Raw genomic sequence first — 24,652 nt, 5'->3', positions numbered from 1 at the left:
GTTTCTTTCCTTGAGCACACACAGATATTGGGGAGCAATTTTTAAGACTTTGCCCCTGACATTTGGCACACTCCACTGTCCCACAGCTGCGCACCCCTGACAAACTCTCCCTCGACAGATGCTGCTCACCCAGGTGGAGCTGCTCTGTGAGTTCTGGCTTCTCCTGCACTTCCTGTTACCTCAACCCCCTGCCCCCCAGGCCACCCTTTCTGGAAGCAGCATAGGGCCCTACTACCTGGCCCTCTCGGCCGGGTGCTGTCTATACTCCTCTCTTTACTGTCCCACCTGGTTTGTTGAAGGTCCTGGGTCTGGTAGGACCATATTACTCTTCCCAGCTATCTGTTCTGTTCCCAGTATGTCCCAGACATTTGCCCTGGGACTGCCAGGCCCCGGCTTGTTAAAATTTATGTATGTATTTATTTATTTATATTTATTTATTAAAATATTTTATTTATTTATTCATAAGAGACACACAGAGAGAGAGGCAGAGACGCAGGCAGAGGGAGAAGCAGGCTCCCTGCGGGGAGCCCGATGCAGGATTCGATCCCAGGACCCCGGGATCACCCACGAGTTGAAGGCAGACCCCCAACCACTGAGCCACCCAGACGTCCCAAGGCCTCCACTTTTAGGAGGAGGATACTTTCCTCCTCCATGCCAGGCTTTCCTCCATGCCAAGCTTGACCATGTGACTCGTTTGGGCCAAAAGGATGTAAGTGGAAGGGACGCCTGGGTGGCTCAGTGGTTGACCGTGCAGGGCACACCTGTCCTCGGCCCTGCCCCAGGCGGTTCAGCTACGGGAGGAAGGCCCAGGGGACACGGGGAGCCTCGCAAAAGGCGGGCCTGAGGCTGAGTCCGCGAGTCCGGGGCGGAGGCTAGACTGAAACAGAAGCCTCCTCGGAGAAGCTGGAGCCCGGCCAGGGGCCGGGATTGGGGGCGTGTCCGCCCGCGGGGGCGTGTCCTCCTACGGGGCGTGTCCTCTTATGGGGGGGCGTGTCCTCCTGCGGGGGGCGTGTCCTCCTGCGGGGGCGTGTCCTCCTACGGGGGGCGTGTCCTCCTGCGGGGGGCGTGTCCTCCTACGGGGGCGTGTCCTCCTGCGGGGGGCGTGTCCTCCTACGGGGGCGTGTCCTCCTGCGGGGCGTGTCCTCCTGCGGGGGGCGTGTCCTCCTACGGGGGCGTGTCCTCCTGCGGGGGGCGTGTCCTCCTACGGGGGCGTGTCCTCCTGCGGGGCGTGTCCTCCTACGGGGGGCGTGTCCTCGTACGGGGCGAGTCCTCCTACGGGGGCGTGTCCTCCTGCGGGGGGCGTGTCCTCCTACGGGGCGTGTCCTCCTGCGGGGGGCGTGTCCTCCGACGGGGCGTGTCCCGGGTGCCGGGGGCGGTCGGGGCCAGAGGCCGGGGCGGAAACGCGGCGGTCGGGGCTGCTGGGCGGTGCAGACTGTGAGGTCGCGGCGGGCGTCGCGGTGCGGCACCGGCGGGGACGCGTGAGCCCCTGGGGGCCCCGGGGGAGGCGGCGGCCCTGGCCAGGGGTCCCGAGTGGAGGCTCGGGGCGGCGGCGTGGGGGAGGGGCCGGGCCCCCTCGGGACCGCGGGCTGGCGTGGGGGCGGCCCTCGGCCGCAGGCGGGTCAGAGCCGGCCTCAGGAATTCCGTCTGTTTTCAGGGACACGCAGGGCCTGGCGCCGGACACTGTGCCTCGCGTGCTTTAGGAGCTGAGCCCCTTGCCCGGGGTGTGCCCGGGTGTGCCCGGGTGTGCCCGGGGTGTGCCGGGGTGGCCGTGCGGCGGGGCGCCATGAGGCCCGCAGCCCCGCTCCGCCTGCTCCTGAGCTCCCTCTGCCTGGCGCTGTGCTGCCCGGGCGGGGCGCGCGGGTCCCGCGGGAGGTGAGCCCGGGACCCCTGGGAGGGGGCGGGGCGGTGCAGGTGCCGACATGCCCCGACCGCCCCGACCGCCCCGACCGCCCGCTGTAGACGCGCACATTTGCGTGAGGTTCCAGGACACGGTCGGGATCGGGTGCCGCTTCCTCTTTTTAAAAGTTTCTCAGCGCCGGTCTTCATCCCTCCGCCTTCCCCTTCCTCCTCTATTCCGTGTTGCAGCTGATGGGGGGGGGGTTGTGGGGAGGGGAGCGGGGGAGTAAACAGGCCCTGTTGTCGGGATACTCTGCGCACTTCTGTAAGGGAACCCACATTTTGAGCCCCAGACATTAATGTTTTCCTCTATTTATTTTGGGCAATGATTTCACATTTAATACAGGCCTTCATAGTTACATAGTAGGTGTGGGGAAAGGTGAGTTTTACTTTTTAATTAAGTGTCGTTGCTGTGTTATCATCCATCTGAAAAGGTGACGTTATATTGCAGCATTCCCGGAAAGTTTATTTTCTGAAAAAGAGCTACGTTAATGAATGGATGAGCTCTTGCCATCAGGTTAAGAGCGTAGCAGTCAGTAAATGTCAGATAAAGACCTTACGCTGTAGTATGTGGTCCCCACCCCCCATCCGCTCCTAATTCGTGCGCTGATGGAGCTGGACGACCGTGGTGACCGAGGCATGGTGTGGAGAAAACTCACCTGATTCATACCCTCCAGGATGTGAGGGGTTAGCAGGCGTTTGTCCAAGCACTGGCTGGGTTGACAGCTTGGTGACTCTCCTCTCTTCCTCTGCCCAGTGGCCTTTCTCCTTACAGAATCTTCGCTTCCCCCCTGCGTCCTGGCGGGTGGGTGGGGGGCACTTCCTGTGCACTCCCAGCACTCTTGCCTGGATTGTGTGTGGACATTGTGGTGTAGACGTTCTGAATCTCGATCGATTCATCATAAGCAGGATACCGGTGGTCCCCCTCCCTGGCCATAGCTTCATCATGTAGCCTCAGTTTCCACCTAAACAAGGGTTGTGCACCCAGAAAAAAGCAACTTCTAACATTTGTCCCAGCTCCAGTGCTCATGCTACAGCTTGTCCTTTCTTTGATACCAAGCGCCATTTATAACTAAGCTTTTGTGACGTCTGAAGTGTGCTTCTATGCTTACTCAGCAGGACTCCCCTCTTGATAGAAGCTGGTGTGTGAGGACTTAGTCCTGTTTTACTTTTGAATCATTCTTTCTAAAATCTAATTTATCCTGGATTCAGTGTCTGAGTGATGTCCTTGTGTGCTGCTGTAGGGTCTCTTCACCAGCTGTCTCCCTGCTTCCACCTGGTTGCTGGCTGGGCCTTGCAGACACCACTCCGCACCCCTCATCTGGAAGGCTTGGGCCGGGGTGGGGGTGGGGTTTGGAGCGTGGGGTCTTTCAGTGTGCAGGCCCTGCTCTGTTGCTCTGGACCGTGTTGGAGTGAGCACCATGGGATCTAGCAACTGCATCCACACATGGAGGAGGGGAGGTGTAGTGCACTGAGCAGCTCGTGCCTGTTCAGGTCTGGCTTTGTTGCCACATGAACCACAAAAAATTTCAGGTTGCAGAGCCTTATGGATTTCACATATGTGGTTAAGGGATGATGATGCTTTTGTTTCTACACTCGAGACCAGCCCTTGGAGACAGGCACTTCGGGGTTCCTTCCCCCTCTCCCTCCTGTCAGTGAGGCCTTCCTGGGCGTTCTGGCTCAAAATTTCAGCTCCTGACCCATTGCTGACATGCCTGTCCTCTTGCTTACTTATGTTCTTTATCATGTGTCACTGTGGGGCACCATGTGTGTTTTCTTAGCCACTGTGGTAACCGTTTCCCTCACTGGCATGTGTGATTCAAGAGGATAGGGGTTGGGTCCCTTGCTCTGGGCAGCGCCCCCACTCCAGATATGCCTGGAGACTGCATTCCTTGCTCAGGGCAGTGCCCCCAGCCCACAGTAGTGCCTGGGAACTGAGTCCCTTGCTCAGGGCAGTTCCCTGGCCCACGATAGTGCCTGGGGCCTGGGTCCCTCACTCAGGGCAGCACCCCTGGCCTAGTAGTGCCTAGGGACTGGGTCCCTCACTCGAGGCAGTGCCCATGTCCCGCGGCAGTGCCTGGCCCATAACAATCCCCCCATGTTTGTTGAATGCATGATGGTATAAATGGATGCATGAATTAATTTTTCTTTAACTTTGAAACAGCTCTTGAAATATAGGTTCCTTGTCTTTTAACAGTGACAACCATGAGTGGAAAAAACTAATTATGGTTCACCACTGGCCTGTAACAGTGTGCAAGGTGAGTTTTCCTGATGTGACCAGCCCCTTTCATCTGGGGAACCCTGTGGGGAGTGGGTCTCTGTGCGCAGGTTTCCTTGTGGGCTGATGTGTCATTTGCAGCAGTGTAATGCTTACACTCCAGGCTGGAGGCTGCGGTCTCTGGTTTGAGTTTCCTTTTTTTTTTTTTTTTAAAGATTTTATTTATTTATTTATGAGAGACACAGAGAGAGGCAGAGACACAGGCAGAAGGAGAAGCAGGCACCATGCAGGGAGCCTGATGTGGGACTTGATCTTGGGACTCCAGGATCACACCCTGGCCAAAGGGAGGCGCTCAGCCACTGAGCTACCCAGGCGGCCCTGGTTTGAGTTTCCTAAACTTCTCACCTTCTTGTCCCTTTCTGCCTTAGAGCTGTAGCCATACTCTGGCTAGAGGAGTGTTGGAAGGAAGGGGACAGAGCTGTCTACCACCAGCTTCAGAGTTTTGCTAGAGACCTAGCTCTCTACCCTGGTGGCCAGCATTGAGGGAGCCTTAGGTTCTGTGGGCAGGACTGTGTGTGGAGAGCTCCTGTCTGGGTGACCCTGGAAGATTTGCCTTCAGGGCAGGGAACAAGGTCATTTGGTAGGTGAGGCATTTCTGTGACAAAATGTGGGTATATTTCTATGTAGTGACTATAAATATGCGTGGAAGTGCATTCCTCCCTTGATGCTTTAGAAATCAGATTTTAAAAAATCTGCTAGTGAAATGTCATTGTTAGGGAATTAATTTCAATCCAGGGTGGGCATGACAGGGGGTCCTGTCACCTGTCACTCTGGTCTGGGTGTTGTCCTGGGCAGTGGGGCTGTCTCCGGCTTCCTTCCCTGTGTGAGTGACTTAGGCATTACAGGTGCAGTGACCACCATGTCTGTCTCCATGACCCTCGGTTCTCCGCCCAGGCCCTCGGGCTCATGCTGGCCCAACAGGTTCCTGCTGATGATGAACAAAAGCTGCCCCTGGGCCCCCGTCCCCCACTTACGGACTCGTCATAGGGCTGCCCGAAGACCCACGCTCTGGCCATGGGTCCTGACCTTGCTCTTCGCCAGCCGGGCACCTGTGGGAAATGGGCCACCTGCCTGGATTGTGATTTCCTGAGGGATGAAACCAGGGTGTCAGGACAGGGTAGGCGTAGCCCCCTACTCTGGTCCTGCTCTCCTGCCCTGTCAGCCTGGCAGTCTCCTAACCCAGAGCCTCCCTCATCTCCAGAGCAACTGGGGGCAGAAAGGTGATCCCTACATGGTGCCTCACCTGTTCCTCACCAGACAACCATAGATACCTTTCACGTGCTTATTCCCTACGGGGGCTTCGGGCATGAGTTCTGTCTCACCTGGTCCAGTGGATGATCCATTTCTTGATAGTTGGTTCTTTTGGGAAAACTCCCAATTGAGCTACACAATTTGGAGGTACTTGAAGGATATGCGACTGAACTTTTACCCCTGTGAGTTTATCTTGTCCTCTCCTCGCCTTCGCATTTCTGCTCCAGAACATTCACATTTTATATTCTGTAATGTTCACACTTATTATATCACTAACACATCTGGACCAACTCATTCCTCTGTACTATCATCCTCAAACACTTATTTTTGGTTATACCATCAGAAGATTAATGGGCAAATAGGAGTGTTTCCATCAGATTGGCTTAATTTGAGAACACGTTTTTAAAAAGCAAAACTCAGTGTAATTAATTAATTATCTTACGTCATTGTTTGAGGATTGGGCCACTCCTTCCAGAAGGGACGCCCGCCCCCCTGTAGCTCCTCAGGGATGCGCACTGGAAGCCGCAATAAATGAACAATGAAATGGTGATGTTCTCTGTTGTGTGTTTTCTTTGCAGGAGGTTGAGAACGACTGCAGGGACCCTCCAGATTACTGGACGATACACGGATTATGGCAAGTCCGGGCATGGGTCACATTTAAACAGGAAAAAAGGGCAGCCCGGGTGGCTCAGCGGTTTAGCACCACCTTGAGCCCAGGGCCTGATCCTGGGGACCCGGGGTTCTAGTCCCACATCAGGCTCCCTGCATAGAGCCTGCTTCTCCTTCTGCCTGTGTCTCTGCCTCTCTCTCTCTCTCTCTCTCTCTTTCTGTGTCTCTCATGAATAAATAAATAAAATCTTAATAAACAAACAAACAAACAGGAAAAAAAATAGCTCACCTGCAAGTAGCTTGGGGCTGGTCCTAAGAGTTACACTATTGACTTTTGTTAGATGTTTATTCAGTAGGCCGAATCCTTTTTTAGAATATCTTCACCATTTGGACAATGACCCTGATTCTGTAGCTGTTTACTTCTGTGTTGGGAGAACAGTGACGGTCTGGATTACAGGCACCTGTGGGGACTCTGGGTGCAGGCTGGGCAGGCTAAGTGTACTACTCTCATTTTATCCTTCTTGTCAGGCCAATAAGGAGATGCGTACACATCAGTGAGCGAGCATGCCTTGTGCATGCATCTCATATGTGTCTGCATTGTATGTGCATCACAGGTACCCAGATTCACCTTTTGGGGTCTGCCTGCAGTTTATGCAGTTTATTTACTCCTTCCTTTTTCGTGCATATATTTGTTATGTTTAACTGTGCACGTGAGTCTGCCCGTCAAAGCGATGCCTCTTGTCCTGCTGCTTCCGTGGGAGGAGGGCCATTCTAGGCTTTGCTGGCATGTCTTATTGCTCAGGAGTGGGTCCTGTGGGTCTGGGGACCAGCTCCAGCCCCTCCTTCGTCGCCTTAGTGACCCTAATGCTATAGCCTCTGGGAACTTGGCTCTCCTGGGCTGTACAGATGCTCCTGTTGCTTCACTTGTAGCTGGAAGGACAGTGCACAGTGCCGCTTTCATCCCGGTGGGGAGCAGTGCTGATTTCCGGGTGCCGGGCCAGCCTATTAACTCTGGAGACACGTCGGGGGTCTGGGAAGGAGGTTTGGTGGCCTCGTGAACTCAACTGCACCTGAATACTGGGGTTTGACATGTCTAGAATCGACATGTAGAAGTAGGGAGGGTATCCGTGCTTGGGATTTTAAGAAATCATACTGGCTGAGCCGGGGTCAGTGAGTGGCAGGCACTCGGTGAGCAAGTCTGCATGCTGTGTCACAATCCTCATCCTCATGTAGTGAAGAGAGGGCACCAGCATGGAGAGGGCCTGACTCCTGAGCTCCCCCTACCAGCCTGTGTAAATTGCTTCTTTGGTGAGAGTCATGGGTTGGCCTTACTCTTGGATGGTTTCTTTGGAAGGAGCTGGGCTGTGACCCTCCTACCCGGGGGGTCTTTGTTAAATGGCTCACGTGGCAGTAGAATGTCTCTGCCTTTGCTCCCCACAGATCTTAATGGAAGTGTTTCCTCCTGTCATTTGAAGCTCATCTCAACCAAGACTAACTTCTGTTGTTTTTCATTTTAATTTAAGGCCTGATAAAGCAGAAGAATGTAATGGATCATGGCACTTTCACTTAGAAGAGATTAAGGTAGGAAATGTTCATGATGTCGCTCCTGCAGATACTGCACTCAGTTCAGTCTTCCTAAGTGTACCCTCCATGTCATGTCTTAAAATGGGACTCACAGTCGCATTCACCAGAATTGAAACCCTGGTGCTTTTTTTGGATTTCTGGATCTCTAAAACAATCCACATGTTAAATCCAAGCCAACCTTTCTCCTCTACCTGGGGCCCAAACCACTGCAGGTGAACTGTGTGAGGTGAAGGCAGACGAGAGTGAAGCCAACTCTGGCTGTCTGCTGCAGGCCTGCCTTAGTCCCCTGTGGCCCTAGGCCAGCTTGGCATGTGCCTAGCATATCTAGAGCTCTGGCTTGGAGGACAGGTTCATGGAACTCGCCTGTCCTTTCTGGCTGTGGGCCGATGGGTTTCCAGGTAGGGCCTGTGAGCAGGAAGGAAGGGAGGGGCCTTTCCAGCACAGAGGCCTGCATCGCAGAAGAGCCCAGGGAGTGGCTTTTATGGGCACTCTTAGCAGATGTCCTCTTCTGAGGCACTTTGTTGTGCATCCACACCCACATGTGGGTCCTTACCTTTCCTCGGGGGTGTGAACAACCCCTTGCATGTAGCTGGTCGTCTGCTAGGTAACTAGTACCTGGATTTACAGGGTAGGGTCAGATGACTAGGGCCTCCCCAAAAACATGAGGTAGCATCAGGATTTGCCAGAACTAGGGTCCTTCCCATGAATACATGGCCCCTCGAAGGACAAGGCAGTAAGTTTCAAACCCTTCACACATTCTAGTCCACATGGTGTTCTTTTCTCCTCTTTCCTTCATGTGAGGACCTTTGCTGGCATGGGCCTAGAGGCCTGAGAGTCTGAGAACTGTGTGTAAGGATATTAGTGCACCCGTCTCATTCCTCCGACATGCTTCCCCTTTTTGGGACTCCCTTCAGCTCGCCTAGTACCACGGGGATGTTCCTGATGTGTCTTGTGACCCGAAAGTGGAATTACAGATTGTCTGATGGTGGAACGGTGTACTGAGTGCCCCCAGCATTCACGCCAGGAAGGGAAGGAGCCCCACGTGTCCTTTCAGCGGCTGGCCCGGCTGCCGTGTTAGGGAGAGCTGCTGGGGGCCGGGCCGGGGGTGAGGAACTGAGGGGCAGAGGCTGTGGGAACGGAGAGCTAGAGGGGTCTCAGAAGGAGAGGGAAGACAGCTCAGTCCCTAGCTGGGAGAGAAGCTTCAGGTGGGGCTCTGGATTTGGGCTTTGCTGGGGGTGGCTTTCCTGACCTGGGGGCATTGGCAGGGGACCGGGCTTTGGAGCATCTGTGGTTGACAGTCAGCTTTGGACATGTCCGGGTGGGTTAACATGTGTCTGTCACTAAAGTGGCCTACGTTAGAGAAGAACTTCAGGTGTGATCAGTGCAAAGGTGGTATAAGCACATGGGGTGAACATGGATGGGGTGGAAGCAGCCACAAGCCTGAAGCAGAGATGGGGGTGTGAGAAGCAGCAGCCGGAGGAGGGGAGCAGAGGAGGGAAGCCAGGAGAAGCAGGGATTTGTGAAGGAGCCCTGGCAGGGTTCATGAGAGGAAGGCTGAAAGGGCCCTGTGCGATGAGCGGCCTATGGGTCAAGGTGGGGAGGGGGCCGCACTCCACTCTGTGCAGAACAGAGCTTGTTTACTTGTACGTAAATACATCACGATGTGCATCCCCCATTATATTACCCAGAGGAGTCTCACTGCCCTAAAATCCCTTCTCCTATCCCCCTCCCTCCCCTAGCCCCCGACACCACTGACCCTTCCCATCTCCACACGTCTGTCTTTTCCAGAGCAGCACACACTGGGACTCATATGGCCTTTCCAGATTGGCCTCTTACTCGGTCATGTGCCTGGAAGGCTCCCTCCATGTCTTTTCATGGCTTGATGGCTCGTTTTTCTTTAGAGCTAACTTCCTGGTCTAGATGGACCATATCTGTGCACCCATGCCGCTACCAGCGCTCAGATTTTCAAATGCATTTCATGCTGAGTCAGATTTCACTTTTACCTGTGTTTTAAGAAACACTTCATGCAGCGGTGCCTGGGTGGCTCAGCTGGTTGAGCGTCTGCCTTCAGCTCAGGTCATGATCTCAGGGTCCTGGGATCGAGTCCCACATCGGGCTCCCTGCTCAGCGGGGAGCCTGCTTCTCCCTCTGCCTCTCTCCTCCTGCTTGTGCTCTCCCTCTCACTCACACTCTCTCTCAAATGAATAAATAAAACAAAGAAATAAAAAAAGAAATACTTCATGCAGAGTAAGGACAGAATCATTTTTACTCACCTGAGTGTCATTAATGAACAGAGATCAATTCTTTTGATGTATTGGTTTATCAAATTTGCCTTCTAGGTTTTGAGTTGTTAGATCCTACACAGATTTTTTTTTTTTTTTTTTTTTAATGCACAGGACCTTATGCCTGAAATGAAGATGTACTGGCCTGATGTGATCCATCCACTCAATCACAGCCATTTCTGGTGAGTGCAGCAGCGTGACAGCTTCAAGGGGCACCCAGCAGGACTGGGGGGTGAAGACGGACCATGGGGCCTCCCTTCTGAGGTGTGGAAGTGTGAACCATTTTTTATTTGGGATGCCATTTTCAGGGCCTTTCTCCAATAGATAAAAAAAATGTGGGCGAGGGGTGCTTGGGTGCCCCAGTCAGTTAGCATCTGACTCTTGATCTCAGCTCAGGTGTTGATCTTAGGGTTGTGAGCTCGAGCCCTGCCTTGGGCTTCGTGCTGAGCATGGAGCCTACTTAAAAAAAATAAAATGTGAGCAAGTGGAATTTATAGACTTGCTCTTTTTTTTTTTTAAAGATTTTATTTATTTATTCATGAGAGATACAGAGAGAGGCAGAGACACAGGCAGAGGGGAGAAGCAGGCTTCCTGTGAGGAGCATGATGTGGGACTTGATCCCAGGACCCTGGGATCATGCCCTAAGCCGAAGGCGGATGCCCAATCGCTGAGCCACCCAGGCATCCCTAGACTTGCTCTTAATCCACTATTTCATTCATCACTTTGTTTTAGACTCTCCTCTCCTGAGTTTTCACTAAGCCAAATGCGTGCGTATCTAAGGGGCTCCAACGCTGGCAGGAGAGAAGGTTTTTTAAAGACTTTGTGCTCTTGCCCCGACATACATCAAGAAAAATGAAGAGGCACTTCAGAACACCACGGTCTTGTGCTCTGACTTAGGACAGGGTGAGGTCCCACCTGCAGCTTAGTCGGCAGCCTGTTTCACAACATCTTTAGGTGTAGCGGGAACTGAGCCAAGGAGAGAAATGCTGTATTTGATTCAAGGTAGCTTTTTACATCATGGCTTATGAAGAAGGTAAAAACTCCGTTTATTTACATTATATAAACCGAAAGGAATTATCCCTGCCTCACGCCAATGTGGCAGTTTATGATTCACATTGCAGTTATTCAGATCTTGTCCAAAATGATTAATCCAATTTGAAAATATCTTTGCGTAGAATATTCAGGAAGAGAACTGAGTTTAGATGGAAGCTTTCTGCGACAATGGAACAGCACTGTTGCCGGTGGTCAAGTCAACACGTCAGTCTAGGCCTGAGGCAGGGACGTGGCTCTGGGGTTCGTGTGCCCTGGGTCTGTTGGTGAGATTCTCTCTTTGACAGGAGAACCACTCTGACTTAGGGAGACAAAGGGCCTGGTCCCTGGCACATGTTGCACAGCTGCACCCCAGAGAGTGCTCTAACAATACTTGATGGCCTGAGTTGGAATGGGGGAAGCAGTGGGAAGCCCTCTACGGCACTTCACAGTGCGCATAAAAATGACGAATCTGTGCGAAGTGTGCAAAATACAGTTTTCCCACTTGTTACAATGTTCCGTGGTACAATCAATCAGATTGTTTTTTGCCGGGTGACTTACAAATAAATCAACAAACATCCTTAGAGAAGGCTGTCTGAACTGGTCCTCGCACATTTAATCCAAATTTTGCGGGCGGACTGCACATGTGTATTTGTGCTCTCATAAAGGCAAAATGATACTTTTCAGGTTGGATAGTAAATGGCACATTTGAAAGCTTTTTTGCTGAACGCAGGGGTGAACATCCCACCCTCCATAGCATTTCTGCTCCTCGAGCCCCCGAGTACAGGGGCAGCTGCCGTCACTGCCCACCCCTGCCCTGTGTGTGGCGTTTGGGTCACGCTTCACTGGTGCCCAGATTCCCTTTGCTGTGTGCATTTCTGGAAGGTCACGGAGGCACCCCAGGGCTGTCCACCTCGGCTTTGTCGTTGGGGGCCGGATACAGAGGAGGGCTCCTGTCAGAAAACCGCCCTCTTTCATCCCAAATAGGAATCAAGTACGCAGAGTACACAGTCTTGATACTGCTTCATGCTCGAGGTCATTCTCTAAGATTAAATCCATTCACAAAATTAGCTGTATTGAAAAATACCATGTACACAACCCTCTGCAAAGTAGGATCTTTATTTGTTTGCTGATGCTTGTACGAAAAAGGAGGAGAGTTGGGTAAGGCCCGGTTTGGTGGGCAGCCTCACTGTGGAACGTGTCCCTGGGCCTTCATGTGCCATAGGAGCCCTTAACCTCTCTCATCCCAGAGGGGCCCCCAGATCTGCTCGTAGGCCCTGCCAGCCACTGAGAGGGCCACTCGATGGTCACTTCTGCTTGGGAACTGATCGTTTCGTGTTAAATGAAAAATGTCCAATTCCAGATGATGTGGGATTAAATGTTGGAAGTACGCTAATGGCACTTTAATAAATAGATCCTGATCTTTAAGTTAAGCTTGACCCAAACATAATAATAATTGACATCTATTGAATATTTCTTATGCACTAGGACCATTTGGGCTGGTGCAAAGATGCTTTGCACAAAGCGCACCCTCCTCCGGCACCATAGATGATAGGCTCTGGTGACTCCAGCTGCATGGAAACTAAGGCATCTGGAACACGGTTCCAGCTTCCTTTAGTGGGAAAGAAACTCCTTTTTCTACTCAGTGAAATCATTAGCTCTGAAAACAGTTGTAGATGAACAAAGTAGGTGTTCACTCACTCTTATCCTTAGGCTGGAGCAACTTGTCGCTGGGCGCTGGCACCGTGGTGAACTGGACCAGTAGATCTGTGCCTGTTTAGATCATATTTTTGTCAGACAGCACCTGACCCCTCAGGAGTGCCAGCATGAATGTAATTTAGCTGAACTTTAGGAAAATCGATCATGGATAAAATGGAGGACACCTGATGTCCCTTCCGGTTTCCCGCACTAATGATGGCTAACATCCGCCTCGACGATCGTCAGTGATTCTGCAGGCAGCGTGCCCTCCCTTGGGGGTGGTTGGGACAGTGGCGCAGGACAGCAGCAGTAGGTTGTTGGCACCGGCTATGGAGTCCACAGTGCCATTCGGGTGCAGACTGGGACGTCCTGGCTGAGTGGCCTCAGCAGGGTGCCCAGCTGGGCCCTCTGCCTCAGTTTCCCCACTTCTAAGCCAGCAATCTCTTTGCCTTTCAAAAGAATGTGAAAACATTTCATAGTCCATCTGCAAAAAGCTGTGGGGAAGGGCTGCCCAGGTGGCTCAGCGGTTTAGCGCTGCCTTTAGCCCAGGGCGTGATCCTGGAGACCTGGGATCGAGTACCACATCGGGCTCCCTGCATGGAGCCTGCCTCTCCCTCTGCCTGTGTCTCTGCCTCTTTCTCTGTGTCTCTCATGAGTAAGTAAATAAAAACTTAAAAAAAAAAAGTCATGGGGAATTGTTATCAACAGTCATAGTTTCCTTGAATCCGTAGTGCTGTGCGTTGGCAGCATTAGGTTTGTGTGTTCTGTTGGAGTTTTGTCCAGGGGTGGGTGAGGACACAGTCGTGCTGGGTAGAGGCTGAGATGGGGAGTGGTTCTGAGGCGTTTCTCCAGAGGTAGTGCTGCTGCCTCTTCTCTGCTGGCTGCTTAGGAAGGACCGCTGGACATCCCTGTGAAGCTCCTGGAGTGTGAAGCAGTAGCCTCCTGCAGAGCACCCAGTGCCATGTGATGGGTGGGTGCCTGGGTGGCAGTGCTCAGTATTTGCTCAGCTGTGACTTGTGGTGACATGCAGAAGTGAGTTGTCTCGGGCAGCCCAGGTGCCTCAGTGGTTTAGTGCCACCTTCGGCCCAAGGCGTGATCCTGGAGACCCGGGATCGAGTCCCATGTTGGGCTCCCTGCATGGAGCCTGCTTCTCCCTCTGCCTGTGTCTCTGCCTCCCTCTCTCTCTCTCTCTCTCTTTCTCTCTCTCTGTGTGTGTCTCTCATGAATAAATAAATAAAATCTTAAAAAAAAAAAAAAAGAAGTGAGTCGTCCCTGATTGGCAGCAGAAAGCCTACAGGGAGGTAGAGTGCTCTCTGGGGATCATACTGAGTCCACCAGGGCCTCGTTCCTGTGCAGGGGACGCACAAATTGTGCCTGTTGCACATAAGAGATCTTACCCTCTTTCTTGGTAAAAGAAACAGCATGCCTGTGAATATCCCGTCCTAGGTGTGAACTTTCCATTGTGAATTTGTTTCATGACTTCTAACTAGAGATTGTTTATTAAAATTCTCTCACAGGAAGCATGAGTGGGAGAAGCACGGCACCTGTGCTGCCCAGCTAGATGCCCTCAACTCCCAGAAGAAATACTTTGGTGGAAGCCTGGACCTGTACCGGGACCTTGACCTTAATAGGTAAGGGACCCTCTGGGGCCTGGTCCTCTCGGCAGCTCTGCCTCCCGCACCCCTGCTCTCTGGCCATACTGCCTCTCGTCTGTGGACCTTGGGGACTTGGCCAGCAGAACAGTCCTGAGGAAGCCCAACATCTAGCCAGCCTTTCAAATCAGTCTGGGCTGTGGCCAGCTGGAGCAGCCTCAGAGACGTGGGTCTCCTCTCTGGTCTCTGACATCATTGGACGGTGTGTTAGCCTGAGGACACAGGACTGACCAGGGCCTGTGCCTCTCGACCATGATTTCTGATTAAAGTACCTTGAGTTAACACGAGGTTTTATAAAAACTGCACGTCACTGTGTGTTTGCATCTCTGCTCCAGTGCTTCTGGAACAAGTAGGAGGGGGTGTTGGGCAAGGGTCCCCAGAGCCAGAAATCACCCAGGCCCGTGGAATCCTGCCACTGCCTGTCCCTCGCCTCAGCTCTGGACAAAAGGGGAACCTGTTAAGGCTCACGAGCCACCGAACTTGTAAACACCAACTCTGGATGGTCATGCTGGGGGCCAATGTGTTCTCCAGGGCCTGGCCCATCACCCGGGACTGGAGGCCAGGCTGGCCATCCACTGAGGATTTCTGGTGACCAACTGTGTGAGGAATTCTTGCTTCTCCACATCCAAGTGGTCGTATAGTAAACTTGTGACCTCGTTTTAAAGACCAGGACAGAAAAAAAAAAAATAGAAAAAAAATAAAGACCAGGACAGGAAATGATACCATTTGCTTTAGACAGAACAGGCCAGCATCCTATCAAGTGCCTTTGCTGTTCCACCGTGGTTAGTTCTGTGAATCACATCTGCCTAGAAGACATGTGCGCCCCGTGGGTTCTGTGCACGTGCACTCTGCTCCTGTGGCAGAGGGGATCCCTGAGATCTGGGTGGAGGGTGTCCGGTGCCGGGACAGGAGGATAAGCAAGATTACAGGACGTACACCCCACAAAGGAGGCCTCCAAGCTCGTGGTTTTCAGTGTGCCTCTGATCCTGCGGCTGGCACTGACCAGTTGTGCAACATGCACAGTTTCTGCATCTTTGGACCTCACTGTTAGGCCATAAGATGATGGCAGGGTCACAGGAGATTCAGAAGCCACCCCGCTCTCAGATGTGCAGACCCAAGGACCGCTGCTTGGGAGGCCACCCCCACAGCCGCACACCCCAGCTCCCACGTGCCATGTGCTCTGCTCCAGGCTTTTCTCGCAGCCAGAGCAAGACCTTTGGGAACATTTCCCCACCCAGAAGTCTGGGTGATACTGCAGTTCAGACATCCTGGTAGAGAGTTAACTGGGAGAGTTGATGATGCGGTATGGCCTCCGAGCACAGGAGAGGCGCGATGCAGGCAGGCAGGGCAGGATGCACTTGGCCTCGGGTCTCCCTGACACCTGTGCAGCACCAGGCCCTGCTTGCTCCCCAGGCCCAGTTCTGCTGAATCAGGTGGACAAATGAGAATAAATGGGGACTGCTGAAAGGCTTTATATAAAACATCTAGATAATTCATCCCTTCGTCCAATGACTGTTTATTTTTTTTATTCTTATTTTTAAAAGATTTTATTTATTTATTCATGAGAGACACAGAGAGAGGCAGAGACACAGGCAGAGGGAGAAGCAGGCTCCACACAGGGAGCCCGATGTGGGACTCGATCCGAGGTCCCTGGGATCACACCCTGAGCCAAAGGCAGAACTCAACCACTGAGCCACCCAGGTGCCCCTCAACAACTGTTAATTAAGTTCTTCCTGTTTAAACTTTTTGAATCTCTGTAGTTCTACATGTGTACTGGCATGTGCAGGATTCCCAGTCCTGGGAGCATCAGGAAGGCCATTGCCATTTCTTATTCATCCTATGGAAATATGCACTTGGGGCCTGTTGCACATAATGCACTGCTAGAGAGATAGTGTCTTTTAGACTATATGGGACCGTTATAAAGAAATTATGTTTTTTCCCCGTTCCTCCAAGGAAAATCTAAAATCTCAGTACTTGCAAAATTAAGAAGTTAAAAACATAAAACCCCTTGTATTTTTATCTATATTATAAACCATTACCGCAGATTATCTTTTTCTCGGGGCAGCTTGTCATATTATCATAAACTAGCAGCGTTTTATTTACTTTATCACATGAAAGTAGCAAACCTGAAAAAAATGCAAAAATCTTGAACCAAATCTTGGGTAACCCACAAATAACGGGCCAAGGATTAATGCCAAACTAATCTTGATGCTGTAGAAAACATAGGCTAATTTGGGTTGAATGCCAGGCTTCCCCAAATATATCTCTCTCTCTCTGCCTGACTTCCTTGGTAACCTGACTCGGGCTGCCCAGTAGGAATAGAATGCAAGTCACATATGTAACTTAAAATTTTCTAGTAGCCTCATTAAAACGCCTGGGTGGCTCAGTGGTTGAGCATCTGCCTTCGACTCGGGGCCTGATCCCAGAGTCCTGGGATTGAGTCCCATGTTGGGCTCCCTGCATGGAGCCTGCTTCTCCCTCTGTCTGTGTCTCTGCCTCTCTCTCTCTGTCTCTCATGAATAAATAAAATCTTAAAAAAAATAAATAAAAAAGAGCAAAACGGAACCAATGAAATTGATGTTATATTATTTAATCCAAAATATTATTATTGCAACTTGAAATAATTATGTAAAAATTTGCAAAGTTTTGCATTTCCAAAGCCAGAGCCTTTGAAATCTGGTATTTACCCCACGCAGACGTTGTAAGGGCAGGCAGCAGGCACATTTATTTCTAGGGCTTTGATGACCCTTGCCCACCCTCCACTGCCTGTGCCAGGAGCACTGCAGCGTAGATCCAGACACTTGGTGGTGGTGCAGTCTTTACAAACACTGTCTTGTTAACAGTTTATACCGTTGCCAGACAGAAGTCACGGTCGGACGAGGTGTGCCCTGGTCAGTCTGTTTTTCCCCGGGCACACTCATATGACAATGCCCATATCCGGAGAGGCAGCCCAGGACTCTGTCTGCTCCCAGGAGTCAGAGCCCGGATAATCCAGAGAGGCGTGATGGGGGCTGGAATGTTGTTTTGGGGCTGTTAATCTGAGAATTGTTTATATTGTGCTCCATGATTTAACAAGTAAGTTAGTCATATGGTGTTTTGACGGGATAGCTGGTCAAAACCATGTGGTTTAGGAAATGATTCAAGTCTGTGGGTGTTGAATATATTTAAAGATTTGACCAAGCATGGTTTTCTAGGATAAGCCTGCATCCAAAGTCAGTTACTAACTCTTTTGAGGCAGGCGTGCTGAATAGGTGGTAACGTGTGTGCCAACTCAGCGGCTACTAGCCATCTGGCCACTGTTGAGGGCCTGGGTGCTGGAAAGAGAACCAGATCAGTAGTAGGATGTGCATTCTGGTCAGGGATAGTCGGGGAAGCCTGAGCACCATTTATCTGTTGTCCTTGCTCACAGACTTATTGCCCAAAGTAATGGAAAACAAGTGCTTCCTTTTAAGTGTGTCTTAATTTTTTTAAGTGAAATACAACATTTTAAAAGAATAAGAAAGGGGCAGCCCCGGTGGCCCAGCGGTTAAGGCCACCTTCAGCCCAGGGCATGATCCTGGAGACCCGGGATCGAATCCCACGTTGGGCTCCCTGCACGGAGCCTACTTCTCCCTCTGCCTCTCTCTCTTTCTGTCATGAATAAATAAATAAAATCTTTAAAAAAAAAAATAAAAGAACAAGGAAGGAAAATCTACCTTGCTATACAGCTAATTTTTTTTTCATTTTTAAATTTTAGCATGCTCCAAAAATTGGGAATAAAGCCGTCTATCAACTACTACCAGGTAAGTCTTGCTTTCAGCCTCTCAACCCAATGTGTATCTGCTACCCGGGGACACCCAGCCGTGGTACTGTCCCTTCAGCCTGTGGGCTACACACGGGTTTTGAAGTGACTCAAACAAGCCCCATTCCTATTTGGCTGTTATGTTTCCAAATAGCTTTTATTTAAATTTTGTTCTCTGTTTTGTGCCTATTGAGTGTGAACTGACAGCTGTATAAACTGATGATTTGGAAGCCCAGATTCATGGTCCCTTGGTGAGAAATGTGTTCCAGTCTCGTCCAGAGCAGGGGAGCCAGCAGGAGGGCAGTTTGAAAATCATAGTCAGTTTTATAGTATTTTGCTTGAGGAAGAGCATAAGGTGTGTTTTTATTTTCATGATCAAACTATAGAAATCCAGACAGACCCGATCTTACTCTCCGGTAATCCGCCCAGGGCAGCCTGTTTTTGTAAACGTAGTCTTCCTGGCTCAGGGCCAGGCCGGTTCCTTTACCGTCCCCTGTGGTCAGCATCCCCAGCCAGGTGTCCCACAGGTGAGTGACCCTCGGGGCCTGGAGTACTTCCTCTGGCCCTTTATAGAGCGAGCCTTCTGACTCCTGCCTTAGAGAACCCTATGTTTTCTAGTTCCTCTGATTTAATCTCCAGGCATTAAACAAGGAGTTAAAGTTCCTGATTTTAGCAGCCCCTTGCTTCCAGTGTCCTGGCCGCACACCGAACCATCACACAGGTCTCTTGACTGTGAAGTCAGTCGGCATTTTTGTTGCACTCTGTGTGTCCAGACTCCACTGTGCAGCTGGTTTCTGGTTAATCTGGTTTCCTTTCTGCAGTGAAACTGAGGCTAAGAGGGGACGGTGGTCCTGGGGAGACAAGCTCTCTCAGCTCCCTCATGACAGGGGGGTTTGCAGGGCCCCCTCGGTCCTTGGGGTCCATGTTCAAGGACATAGGGGGCCTGTGTTTCCGTCTTTGCCCAGGATGTGCTTATTTGAGAACTGATTTCCGTTAGAGTAAAACACCAAGGACAAATGTTTTGGGCTTCCTGTCTGTGCTGCAATCACTCTGTTAGGTTCAGATGCAGCAAGATGTGAGCTCAGACGGAAGTCCTGGCCTCTGAAAGTTGCTCTGACTTACTGGAAGGAGATGCTCTGCTTTTGCGCACAGCGCCCAGGCTCTGGGTTTGAATGGAAGAGCAGAGTGGGGGAACGGACCCTGTGTGGAGCACGTGTGGGAGCCACTGTGGTCTGAGGGTAGATCCCAAGCAGGTGACAGCCTCTCCTCGGGCTGCCTCTGAGCTTTGTCTGCGAGCCCCAAGTGCCCGGAGGACTGTGCCCCATTGTCAGCTGTGCGTGTTTGTGAGTGTATAAGCCGGAGTGTCACATATGCATGGGGCAGAGCCCTTAGCCCACCTCCTTCCAAGTGTTTCTAATGCATCTTATTTAATTTCAGGTTTCAGATATTAAAGATGCCCTTGCCGGCATATACGGAGTCATACCTAAAATCCAGTGTCTTCCGCCACAACAGGTCAGATGTGCAATGCTTTCTTTGTTTTGTTGCTCTTTCTGTCTTTATCAAGAAGACATGTTCAGCTTTTCGACATCTGTGTGCTCACTATAGAGTTCCCCAGGGCAGAGACGTGCGTCTGTGCGTGGGTGTGTATGCTTGGAAATCACAGGTGGTTAAACACTGAATCAGAGGAGACATGCACGCCGATGTTTACTCCAGCATTATTTACCGTAGCCAAATTATGGAAGCAGCCCAAGTGTCCATCGACAGATGAATGGATAAACAAAGTGTGGTATAAATACAGAATGAAATATTACTCAGCCATGAAAAAGAATAAAATCTTGCCATTTACAATGACATGGGTGCATCTAGAGAGTATGAGGCTGAGTGAAGAAAGGCAGAGAAAGACAAATACTGTGGGATCTCACTCATATGTGGAATTTAAGAAACAAAGCAAATGAGCAAAGGGAAAATAGAACAAACCAGGAAACAGACCCTTAACTCTAGAGAACAAACTGATGGTTACAGAGAGGAGGTAGATGGGAGATGGGGGATATAGGGGGTGGGGATAAAGGAAGGCACTTGTGATGAGCACCAGGTGATGATTGGAAGTGATGAATCACTGTATCATACACCTGACACTACTATGACGTTGCATGGTAATCATACTGGAATTCAAAAAAATTATATAGAGATGCATACAGATTGCCCTTTGACGCTGTGCTCGATAGGGTTTGTTTTTTTGAGACTTTTCCCCAATAGGAACACACCTGTTCTGGAAGGACAGTGGAGCAGGAGCAGGGAGGTGGGTCTATGAAACATTTCTGGGTTAGAAATCTTCTCAGGGTTTATTTATACTGTTAGGCTTAGCAATTGTAGTTGTAGGTGTTTGTCTAGTTTATGGGTTTATGGGTGGTTTATCTGTGGTTTCTTTTGTCAGCTGTGATAAAGACTTAAAATCTTTCAGTAGTAGGGTACTTTTGCCTCATCTATTCTTTGAAATCGGCCTTCTCCCGAGGCCGTGCTGCATATGCCGTGTGCACAGAGGTGCACATTTCTAAGCTTCGGGCGGTGTCCCTTCACACAGGGCCGGCAGGTGGGCCCAGGGACATTTGGGTGGTGACCGAGGTGGCGAGTCCTGCAGCCCCCTGCCAGTCACCCGGGTCCCTGGCCCCAGGCACTGCTGGAGAGAGCGACTCGTGGCCAGCACCTGGAGGCCCGGGTCTGTAGTCACCCTCTTGTCTCTTCAGGTTCTGAGACTTGTGACCATATAACAGATGATCCTCCAGGGTGCAAGTTCTCAGACGTCTCTCATTCCCAATGTTTAGGGTGAGGAGGTACAGACGATCGGGCAGATAGAGCTGTGCTTCACCAAGGAGCTGCGGCTACGCAACTGCACGGAGCCCGGGGAGCCCGGGGGGCCTGGGGGGCCGGCGCCCCGCGGGCCCAGAGCGGGGGTGTCGGGGGGCACCGGGCTGGAGGTGTGCGAGGACGGCCCCGCCTTCTACCCCCCGCCGCCGGGGGCTGTGCCCTGATGACCAGCGCCCTGGGGATGAGGAATCGCTGCTGGTCAGAAAGCAGCTGCCAAGTGGAACGTTCTGTTTACGACTGTCTTTACCGGAGGCTGTTCTGTTGTCTTCCATTTCCCTTCACGCCCGCGAGCTGACGTCGTGGTTCCTGTGAATCTGGGTTGCATGTGGGTACGTTGGAAGAAAGGCGATCTCCCACGCCTCGGTAGACGCTTTGTGGTTGGAATAAAGGACGCAGATTTGCTTTTCTTTCCCTTTATTAAGCTCTCCGGCGTCTTAGACACGGCAGGCAGCCTGGGAGCTGGGATTCAGGGCAGCTCTGGCCTGTGCCTCCGAGTGGGTGGCCTTACTGCCGTGGGGGTCACATGGGGGTCGCGTGGGGGCCCGTCCTCAAGCCGGGATCAGGCCGGCACCGGGCGGGCGCCTCCACCTCCTACCTCCGCTGGACACGTCTTGTTCCTGGAGGCCAGAAGTGAGAGAACACGTTCACCCGTATCCCCTCGGTGGCCTGGCACGGGCACGGCCCCTGAGTGCCTGGTGCTGGCAGCCGAGATGCTCTGAGGGGCAGCGGGGGACATCTGCGGGTCCTGGCCCGGCACCCACCAGCATCCCCACCCAGCCAGGTGCTACTGAAGATCTGCTCAGACTATTTTGGGCCCTTTCTGTGAGAAGGGACCCCAGCCACCATGTGGGGCCACTGAGAAGTTCGTAATGAGGGCAGTGCAGCCACTGGATGACCTGGCTCCTCCTGGGGGGTCAGAGCCGCCCCCCCACCCCGAGCCCGGCCCTTCACCTGCTGGGCTGCAAGTTCGCCCATAGGATGAGGACAGTGGATGGCCTGTGCGATGGACTGTCCCCTCCACGAAGCTCCCCCTTAACACTATTGCTCCTGGTCTCTGTCCTCGTCAAAGGCATTTGGCGGCAGGGGTTAAAGTTAAAGTAGGACCCATCTGTGTGTCTTACCAGGTTGATGCTGTCCACGTTCTTTTTTTGATCAAACACTTGAGAATGTGCCGGGCATCTTAGTAAGCACTTCAGAACATTCACTGACCTGATCCCAAGAACAACCACATGTCCAAAATAACCCCATCTTTAACCAAAAAAAACTATGGAATTGGATGGCTATGAAAGGTCACGTTCTTTGGGATCACTGATATTTCCTTTCATGTTTTAGGGTCAGTGTCAGCGATGAGGTAGGTGTGATTGATTCCAGTAGCACAATGATTTTGTAAAAGGTGCTGAGTTTCTCCTCAGAGCAAGTCCTAATGCTCCTTCCCCGCAGGGTGAGTCTGTAAGGCTGTGCGTGTTCCCAGGGCTGCCCTGATAAAGCACCACAATCTGATTGAGGCCAGACCTCTCTCCTCTCGCAGGGAGAACCTTGTCCCTCCAGCTCCTAGCAGCCCCAGGAGGCTTCCTTTCTGCGTCTGTGTCTCCCTTCCTCTGGGTCCTCCCAGAATGCGCCTGTCTGCATGTCAGATCTCCCTCTTCTTTCCCTTAGAAGGACACCGGTCATATTGCTCATTTTAATATGATTACATCTGCAAAGACCAGTTCCCAAATAAGGCCCTATTCTCGGGTCCTGGGGATTAGAACCCACAGCACCTACCAACAGACCAAAGCGGCCTGGCCGCTGGTCCTTGTGTTCTGTACGGGAGGGCCTGGCAATGTGATGCCAGCAGCGCAAGGAGGAAACCACTGGCAAATTCTCCTCCTACAATAAACGAGGAACGTGGGAATTGCTGGAGAGGTCTCTGAAGGATCTTAACACGCTCAGAACCCACACGGTAAAGGTGTCTCACTTGACTGGGACTGAAGGGATTTTTTTTTTTTAAGATTTTATTTATTTATTCATGAGAGACGCAGAGAGAGAGAGAGAGAGAGAGAGAGAGAGAGAGGCAGAGACACAGGCAGAGGGAGAAGCAGGCTCCATGCAGGGAGTCCGATGTGGGACTCAATCCTGGGACTCCAGGATCACACCCTAGGATGAAGGCAGCGCTAAACCACTGGGCCGCTGGTGGTTTAAAATCCCTGAAGGGATTTTTAATTTTTTTTTAATTTTTTTTTTTTATTTATTTATGATAGTCACAGAGAGAGAGAGAGAGGCGCAGAGACATAGGCAGAGGGAGAAGCAGGCTCCATGCACCGGGAGCCTGATGTGGGATTCGATCCCGGGTCTCCAGGATCGCGCCCTGGGCCAAAGGCAGGCGCCAAACCGCTGCGCCACCCAGGGATCCCCCTGAAGGGATTTTTAAAACGAAAGTGGGCTTATCTGTTGTCACCTGAGCCTTTCTGGTGGACCCTGAAGCCAACAATGAGAAAACACTGAACAGGCTCTCTGCAGGTCCATCTAGACTGGGGGTAGTCACAGCCAGCGGGAGCTTGGGGTGAGCGCTGTGTTGGGGGCCAAGACCAGGTCACCCCCCGATAGGGCATTTTGACGTGAAGATTATTTTGAGTTATAAAGGAATCAAAACCCAGGAGATTTGGGGAAAGCTCTTTATCTCCTGCTCAAGGGCCCTGCTCCAGGAAGGGTGCTGTCCCCATAGATTGGGATATTATGCCATGAGGTAGGGGCGGCCCATAGGGAGGAGGAACCTGGCACCTGTTTGATCAAGTCCTCAGTCCCAATGGGCCCATATGGCCCAGCAGACAGTTGTCTACCAAACATTTACTCGTTTTCCCCTTCCTGTGAATTGCATTCCTTTCCTGGAAGTCCCAGACCCTGCCCCCCAGCTCCTGAGTTCAGGACGACACACACCCCTCACTTTGCTGGTGTCTGGAGTTTCTAGGTCTGTGGATTCCCTGCACGTACACTATTCAATTTGATTTTCTCTTGTGAATCTGTCTCTTGTCAATTTGATTCGAAGGACCTGTGAAGGGGATGGGGAGTCCTGCTTCCTGACAGCTGACAGACACATAAATGAACTTCTAAGAGATGGAGAAGGGCACAAACAGCCAGACCCTGGGCACAGTGGGGTAGAGGGGGTTTGCTAAGACATGTCCCAGTGGATCATTCTGGATCGATTTCTCTTGGTACACCGTGGGTCCTTTCAGTAATGTAGATTAGCATCTTTTATCTCTAGAATGTCTTCAAGGGTTATAATTTTATTTTTAAATTTTCATTTTTTTTTTTGAGGAAGAGAGAGATGGAGAGGGTGTGTGAATAGGGGAGGGGCCGGGGGAGACAGAGAATCTCAAGCAGACTCCATGACCAGTGAGGAGCTGGACTCAGGGCTGGATCTCGGGAATCAGGACCGAAGGTGGAATCAAGAGTCAGACACCCCACTGACAGAGCCGCCCCATCAAGGGTTATAATTTTAAAGGTTAGTTTTATTTTGTTACATTGTTTTAATTTTCTTTTTCAAGGCAATTTATATACTGTAAGGTCTTAAGCTTCCTAGTAACTTATAGCCCACTTGCTGTGGTTTGGAGAGGTGTTGGGATCTGGAGCCGAAGGCCAAGTAAGAATTCATGAAACATCTTGGGTGCAAAAAGGTGGTTTTATGAAAGCCCGGGGCCAGGACCCCGAGGGCAGAAGGAGCTGCTGCCCCAGGGTTGTGAGGTGCAAG

General features: G+C 51.6%; 1 protein-coding gene across 5 annotated transcripts in view; it reads left to right on the top strand.

Moving 5' to 3' along the window:
• The first annotated feature begins 1,309 nt into the window (after positions 1–1,309).
• Positions 1,310–24,652, top strand: part of RNASET2 (ribonuclease T2) — a 41,405-nt gene continuing 18,062 nt past the window's right edge. The window contains exons 1-10 of one of the 5 annotated variants that reach the window (XM_049114370.1): positions 1,310–1,439; positions 1,655–1,872; positions 4,094–4,154; positions 6,004–6,059; positions 7,558–7,615; positions 10,015–10,082; positions 14,145–14,258; positions 18,016–18,061; positions 19,498–19,572; positions 20,883–21,327. In XM_049114370.1, coding sequence (XP_048970327.1) covers positions 1,784–1,872; positions 4,094–4,154; positions 6,004–6,059; positions 7,558–7,615; positions 10,015–10,082; positions 14,145–14,258; positions 18,016–18,061; positions 19,498–19,572; positions 20,883–21,089 — 774 coding nt within the window. In that variant the 5' untranslated portion in view covers positions 1,310–1,439; positions 1,655–1,783 and the 3' untranslated portion in view covers positions 21,090–21,327. Of the gene's footprint in view, positions 1,479–1,654; positions 1,873–4,093; positions 4,155–6,003; positions 6,060–7,557; positions 7,616–10,014; positions 10,083–14,144; positions 14,259–18,015; positions 18,062–19,497; positions 19,573–20,882; positions 21,328–24,652 lie in introns of those variants that run through there. The other 4 variants (XM_025422734.3, XM_025422735.3, XR_003126375.3 and 1 more) reach the window with 4 other exon arrangements.

This window comes from Canis lupus, chromosome 1, assembly GCF_003254725.2.
Source record: "Canis lupus dingo isolate Sandy chromosome 1, ASM325472v2, whole genome shotgun sequence".
Lineage (NCBI taxonomy): Eukaryota > Metazoa > Chordata > Mammalia > Carnivora > Canidae > Canis > Canis lupus.
This window is presented reverse-complemented; position numbering and strand designations above follow the sequence as displayed.